The following is a 7,500-nucleotide window of genomic DNA, read 5'->3' as shown; positions in this document are numbered from 1 at the left end:
TTAGATGTGTGTTTATTCCTTGTGCCCATTTACAGAATTGAACATAACCTGTCACCTAACTCTCTCTCTCTGTCTGCTTGTCTCTCGTTTTCATCCTCTCTCTCAATGTTTCTTCTTTATTCCTGTCCCTTGTTCTCATCCTCTTCTTCTTTATTCTGCTCTCCCCCTCCAGCACTCTCCCAGAAGATCGTACTGGAGCGAGAGCTGGGTTAGAGCCTGAACCCAGTCAAACCTCATCCCGCAGTTCAGGGTCGAGTGATGTCATCAGCCACGAGGAGCCTCTCCCCGAGCAGCGGAAAAGCCGCGTGCGGGATCGCCGGCGAGAGGGGCGGTCCAAAACCTTCGACTGGACGGAGTCTCAGCCCGAGCAGGAAAAGCGGAGACATGAGCGTGGCTCTCGAGAACGGGCAGGGACGTTAGACATCATCCTCACCTCCACCTCCTTCTCTTCCCCTTCATCCTCTTCTTCTGCCACGTCTTCTCCTGGTTCAACGATTTCCTCTCCTCAGACCTCCTCGTCTGTTTCCATCGCTCACGCCACTGACAGGAAGTCCGCACAGCCAAAAGAGGAAGCGGAGCAGGAGCACGTACGGCGGCATCGTTTCCGGCAGACCACGCCTCCGCCCAACACGCCGGCTGTTTCCACGGCAACAAGAAATGAGCCAAAAGTCCCGAGGGAGGAGGTTCAGGGGCAGATGGAAGTGGACCAACCTGACGGTGTTCAGAGAGGGGTTGTGAGTGCTCCTGACATACAAGTGGAGATTGAGCAGAGGTGGCATCAGGTGGAAACCACGCCTCTTAGAGAGGAGAAGCAAGTGCCAATCACTGTCAGCTCCGCCTCCCTTCAATCTGACCTCACAGGAAGCAGCAGTCTTCCCCCACAAGAGCTTGCTGCCGTTCTGGACAAAGAGGTGTGGTTTTGTCCCTGTTCAGCCTCTCTGTGACTTGGATATGATGTGCAGTAGTCCACAGTTTGCTGAATGTGTAAATGTTTTCTTTTAGAAAAGCGCACACACACTCACAAAAGATTTGAAGGCGTGATATGTATTTTCTGTTTCGTTTGTTTATTTGTTTGGTTTGCAGCTGGGGCAGACACAGAAAGAGCTAGCCAGACTACAGGAACAAAACAGCCTTTTACAAGAGCAGCTACAAGATGCGCGTGGCCGAGAGCAGAGTGCACGCGAGGGCTACGTGCTACAGGTATCGTTTGCTAAATCTCTGACTGAGAAAATAATATAAATTTAAGGCTTTGGTACAGAAAGCTGTGTTAAAAAGCCTCATGGTACAAGGAACAAGCAGTACAATAACAGGAGAATAGGTTTAGAGTCTGATACGTATGTACGTATACATGCATCAGTATGCTATGCAACTTAGATACCTAGCCATAGCAGATTAGCAAAATGCTAGCGTTGATAAATAGTAGCTGAGAGGGTTTGTGTAGCTTAGATGCTGTTGACATAATGAAATAGTCAAGGTTTTGAAAAATGAATGCTGTCAGTGGTACGTATGGTAAAATCCATTTTAACTGTTCTGTCGAACCTGATGGGTGTGATGGTAATTTGTTGCTAATGTGTCTTGGGATCTAATCACAACATGCATGGGCAAGCTGAGGCATGAGTTACTAACTGTTTTGATGGAGTCTCACACTCTCTGGGCGTTGATTTGGTTTGGTTTTGGACTGAATTGCTAGTTTGCTCAAGGTGAGAAATGCTGCGAACCGTACCCAAGCTTTGAACTGTGCTTTTTCTCTCCTGTTCCCTGCACTCACTCCCTCACTCATACGTTTGCATGACGCTCATGTCCGTGGGTCTTGACAGAATGTGACCATCTGTTTGAAGTATGTCTGTTTGTCTGTTTTGTCTTTTCCAAAGACCGCCTTTGTATATATTCACAGACTTTTCTCTGAGAAATATTTCTGTATTATTATTTGAGCTTTTGCCATTTCTTTTTTAGAAGTGATGTGAGAAACACATATTTTCCACGGCTGAAGTGTAAACACGACCCTGTTAGCCGCACCAAATTTTGTGACCGATCATCACCTTGTCATTCCACAAAGTTTTTTTTTTTCACATTTTTCATGGATTCCTTCACATTGTTTGTTTGGTACACATTTATCCCAGTGTCATTTTATTTTGATTTTTTTAAATCATTACTTGACACCCCCTTTGAAAAAGCACAGTGGGAAGCTTATGCATGCAGTCATTAATGTTTAAAGTCCACGGAAACTCCCAGCAACCCCAGAGATGTGGCATTCCATGTCAGTGAGGGGAGAAAAAAGAGGAATCAGAGTATAACTAATCAAAATGTCTTCAATCTCTTAAAGACCACCACACCTGGCAAGCCTTCCTCCGGGTTGCCGTCATCATCATCATCAGCTTCCTCGTCGTCCACTCATCAGACACAATGGCAAAGACTCAGCAGATTGAATCAGGATCTCAAATCGGAGCTTGCCTCCCAGCAGCGCAAACACGACCTGGCCAGTCAGCAGGTCCACAGTTTAAGGCGGAGCTACAGCGAAGCGCAGGACATCATTTGTCGACACGAGGCAGAGATCGAAGCCCTTCAGGTGAAGCTGAACGCAGCCATGGCTGAGATCGTGGAGAGTGAGCAGGCTGTGGCTCGCATGCGGAGTGAGCTGAAGATGGAGCAGAGCCGATGTATCGAGCGCGAGGAGGAGTGGAACCGTAGCGAAGCCACGTTACGCGCTCAACTCCGGGATAGCGAGGACCGCCTGCGAGATGTGGAGGCTAGCTTACTGGAAAAGAATCAGGCTCTGCGGCAGTTAGAGCGGCAGCAGGCGCTGCACAGGGACCAGCAAAGGGAAACGCAGCGACTACAGGAGCGCCTTACGGAAGTCACAGGCCGGCTCATCGCGATGGAGGAAGCACAGGCTCTAAGAGAACAGCGGGAACTGAAGGAAAAGCGCTCCCTGGTGGACAAATATGAACGGGAGCGACAGGCCCTTACCCGCCGGCTAGCTGAGTCGGAAGAGAGTAGGCGTGAAGTGGAGGATCAGCTGCAGGAAACACGGCAGCAGATGGAGGCATTGCTTAGGGGAGGAGGGCCATTGGGCACAGAGGTCAGGGAGGAGGTGCAGCGGCTACAGGAGGAGCTGTCTGCTCAGTCAGATGTGGCAGACACACTCAGGGAGAATGTCAGGAGGCTAGAGGAGGAGCGGGACCGCCTCACCTGCCGCTGTCAGGAGCTGCTTAACCAGATCACGGAGGCAGACAGGGAGGTGGGAAAACTCCAGGCCCGCCTAAGAAAGGAGGAGACAGAGTACTACTCCCTGGAGAGCTCTTACGAAAGGGTTTCAGAGGAGTTTGCAAAAATCAGCCGCGTGTTACTAGAGAAGGAGGAGGAGGTACAGCAGACTAAGGAGACTTATGAGCGGCTGGTGCAGCAGAAGGAGCAAGATCTGAAGGAGGCTCTGATCAAAATTGGTGCCCTTGGGAGCAGCCTAGAGGAAACGGAACTCCTCTTGCAAGAAAAGGAGGAACTTCTCTCTCAAATGGGGCAGGGTCACACAGAGGAGTCAGAGCCACGTAAGGCCGAGCAGGACCTCCAGGCTAAACTGGTGGTGGCGGAGGATCGGATTGCTGAGCTGGAAGAGCATCTGAACGCCTTGAGGTTGGGATATGCGGACTTGAGAATGGAGCAATCCAGATCTCAGGACGATGTGCTTGATGGTGCGCAGGGGAAGGGAACAGAAAACAAAGAGCCCTTTTGTCCCACCTCAGGGGTAACACTTGCTAGAAGGAGCTCAGAAACAGAGGGAACTCTTGCCAAAAGGCAGAGAATTCGCTTCTCCAGCATCCAGTGCCAAAAATACATCCATTCAGAGGGAGCAGAGAGAATGCAGGTGGACAGAGCATCCTTGGATGCTACTGAAAATATCAGTCAAGATCTTACCCAAGACAGCAGCCAAGATCTGACGCAAGATCTCAGCATAGTGAGTGACAGCTCTTTCCAGGACTACAGTGACCCAGAGAAGTTCATGTGTATCATCCACACACTGGAGTCCAAGCTGCTTGCTGCAGAAGAGAAACTAAGAGATGCCACGCAGAAGACGCTGGATCAGCAGCATCAATTAGAACTAAGGGAACAGTCTGGAGACAGGGTTCAGGAGGGTCTGCCCGGGGGACAAGACAGGCCTGATGGGATCCTCCCGTCAGATCCTGATAAGAGTCACCAGAATCGAGAGTATGAGGAAGCATTGGTGTTGGTTGAGAGATGCAGAGAAAAGGTTAGGGAAGTTATGAGAGGCTGGGGTGATGACGGTAGGGCAGAATCACATGTGCAAGCTCTAGCAGAGATAGAGAAAGACCTTTTCAGTGTCACAGTTCGTATGAGGCAGGTTAGCAGGATCTGGAACTCCCAAGAGAGCCCAGAGGTCAAAGGAGCAGAGGCCCAGTCAGAAGAGGACACCGTAAAGCTATTCGCCAGAAGGTTAGAGTTAGAGGCACTGGTTTTAGAGAAGATGGCATTGTCTCTGCAAAACCTGAACTCTGACTTCATGCGTATCCTCAGTGAGATCCATCAGGATGCAGAAAACATGAAGAGAAGCCATCAGTGCCTGGCAGTAGCTTACACTGACATCATGACAAGGAAACTTGCGTTGGACAGTACGTTTTGTTCTGAGGTAGAGGAGCTTAAGTCACAGAATACAGGTTTAAGTGACGTGTTGTCAGTAGGTGACAGTGTATTGGGTCAGAACCTCATCCGTAGTTCTTGTATGAAAGCAGAACTGGTGTACACTCTTCAGAACCTGAGATGTATCTATCAGGACAAGTTTGAAGTCTTTCAGAAGGAGTTAACAGAGGTAGGTGAATCTTTACAGCAGAAAAATGCAGCTCTCAAAGAAGCTTCTGTTAAAACCTCAGATCTGTGTGAGTCACAGAGGGGTTCCCAGGGAGTGAGTAGTGAGCTTGGTGTTGGCGACGAGGGAAGTCTCGCTGATGTCAGCCCCCCTGAGCTTGCTCCGTACCTGGAACAGATAGAGATGGAAGAGGCCCAGGACTTAGCTGAGGAAATCATCAGTAGACACCTAGCGAGAGACACATTGTCCTGTGATGTGGAATCCGGTAGGTCTTTTGAAGATGGACGAGAGAGGCTGGTTGCTGAGCTAAAGAAACAGGCAGCTGTTCTCCACGACCTCTCTCGAGAAATTAAAAGCACATGCGAGGAAGGTAGCCGAAGTGCCCATGCTAGATTAGTAGAAATTATCCGAGCAAGAATAGGACACAGATTTCCAGACGATGGCAGCTCTCTCTGTGTCCACGAGGTCCTGATCCAAGCCCAAGTGGCTTACATGGCCTGCAGGATCAGAGTGGACCACCAGAGGGAGCTCACACTCTGCCAACAGACCAGCCGTGACATGGCCGCCCTAGTTGAAGAACATGCACAAAACGTGGCCACCATCCATCAGCACTATCAGAGTTCCCTGGAAGAGGAGCGCCTCTGCTTTAACCAGATGATCACATCCCTGCAGGGGGAAAACCAGACTCTCCGGGAGGAGGCCTCGATTCGGCTAGAGGAGCTGCAGGTGCAGCGGCAGCGTCTGGCTCAGCTAGAGGAGGCATTCTATAAGGAGATTCAGGAGTTGAGAAAGAAGCACTCGGAGGAGCTGGGCCGCATGGAGCAGGAGCACATCTCCAGTGAGTTGGCTCTAATGGAGCGCATAGAAATTAGCCAGAAGAGGCTGGAAGTCTGTCTGCAAGACACGGAGACCACGGAAGCCCTGCACAAAGAGCAGGTCTGCAAACTGGAAGAGGAATTCTGTGAAAAAATACAACAACTGGAAACAGTTCATGAGGAGCAAATTCTGAGGCTTCATGAGCAGTACAAACGAACCATCCAATCCCTGGAGGAGAGGAGACGATGTGAGGAGGACAAAAGTGTAGAGGAGTCCCACGCCTCCTTCTCAGAGGAGACCAGTATTCCAGCAGAGGACTTATGTCGAATGGAGGAAGGGGAGGGGCCTGTGCAGGATGTAGACCCCATGTCCCTGCTGAGGGGTCGTATCCTGGAACTAGAGTCACAGATGAGCACCATGCGAGATGAGCTGGAGAACAAACCGCCCGAGGGAGACGTCGCCAGTCTCCGAGAGAAGTACCAGCGAGACTTGGACAGTCTCAAGGTTTAACCTCCTAACTTTTTAATTTAGAGATGTGTGTTTGTGTTGGAGTAGGATCGGTTCATAAACTTGGTTTCAGGTTGCAGTGGTCATCCAACAACTGGTCTGTATCCTGGGTCAGTTACAGGAAACAGCGCATTGATTTTGATTCTATGAATTTTTTAAACAAATCAAGGGTGAGCAACTTGGAGATGTGACCTTGAGTAAAAGCATAATTCAAGATACTGCAACTAATCTGTAACTATGCCGTTAATTCAGCTCAATAAGTGTTTAATCATTATTATGAAAGTAGTCTAATACAGTGACCACTGCAGCCTCTTATGTGGTTGTTCATATCAGTCAGGGAGGATGGTATCTTTGCACTGAGTGCCACCTGCAGGGCTTTACAGAAAGCACAGTTTCACAGACATAAGGGGCACAAAACTGCACTGTTAGGCTCTTACGACGCGGAAATGATCACGTCTTGTAATGTGAGCTCATAGACATTCCCATATTCAGCATGTACAGTTACCAGCCACAACCACAAATATGGGCGTCGACTCAGCTCTTCACGTTTGGTGTGTATGCATTCTGTAGTTCCACAACCTGATGGCATCTGTCAGGACTACGTTACCCACTGTCCTGTCACGTTTTTAGCAAAGCAGACACTTTTCTTTTAAAGAGAATCAGTGAGCACTCTTGCTCTAATTTGACTGTGTTTGTGAGATGTGCATGCATGTCTTACGACACACACACACAAACCCTTATCTGATTAGCGCTGTGCACATAACTGCTCCACTCTCAAATACTGCTGCATGCCTTTCTGCACTGTACAGTTCTCCCTCAGCATCCCTCAAAGCACTGACGGACTTACCAACCAATCGCTGGGGATCAGTGGGGTCCCCGCAGGAAGTGAACATGACACAGCCACTAACAGACAGTGTTAAAGTATAAGCAGTAGCCGTAACATAATGCAGGTAACCAGAATTAGTGGGGCTGAAAAAAGGAGCAGGATTTTTTAAAGCAGTCACACTAGCCATATAACAGTCTTCAGGTGACTGCAGACAAGACTATCACTGGTAGAGAGTTGGCGTGTGTGTGTGTGTGTGTGTCTGTGTGTGTGTGTGCGCGCGTGTGTGTGCGTGTGTGCATGCGAGCAAGTAAGCATGTGTGTGGCTGCGTGCGTGTTTGTGTGCATGTGTATGTGTATGTGTAAGTGTAAGTGTGCAAGTGTGTGCGTGTATGCATGTGTCTCCGTGACTGATGTACATGTGATCTGCGGTACGGTGTGTGTGTGTGTGTGTGTGTGTGTGTGTGTAGGCCACGTGTGAGCGCGGTTTCGCAGCGATGGAGGAGACCCATCAGAAGGTGGTGGAGGATCTTCA

General features: G+C 49.4%; 1 protein-coding gene across 6 annotated transcripts in view; it reads left to right on the top strand.

Annotated features, from left to right (window-relative positions):
- Positions 1 to 7,500, top strand: part of mprip (myosin phosphatase Rho interacting protein) — a 62,663-nt gene that overhangs the window by 48,767 nt on the left and 6,396 nt on the right. For 5 of the 6 annotated variants that reach the window (XM_030767076.1, XM_030767073.1, XM_030767074.1 and 2 more), the window contains 4 exons: positions 173 to 911; positions 1,084 to 1,200; positions 2,324 to 6,139; positions 7,436 to 7,500. The exon at positions 7,436 to 7,500 is cut by the window's right edge and continues 83 nt beyond it. In XM_030767076.1, the coding sequence (XP_030622936.1) occupies positions 173 to 911; positions 1,084 to 1,200; positions 2,324 to 6,139; positions 7,436 to 7,500 (4,737 nt within the window). The remainder of the gene's footprint in view (positions 1 to 172; positions 912 to 1,083; positions 1,201 to 2,323; positions 6,140 to 7,435) is intronic. The other variant, XM_030767077.1, reaches the window with a different exon arrangement.

Source organism: Chanos chanos, chromosome 3 (assembly GCF_902362185.1).
Source record: "Chanos chanos chromosome 3, fChaCha1.1, whole genome shotgun sequence".
Lineage (NCBI taxonomy): Eukaryota > Metazoa > Chordata > Actinopteri > Gonorynchiformes > Chanidae > Chanos > Chanos chanos.
Note: the sequence above shows the minus strand (reverse complement) of the source record. Positions and strands in the feature narration are given on the sequence as shown.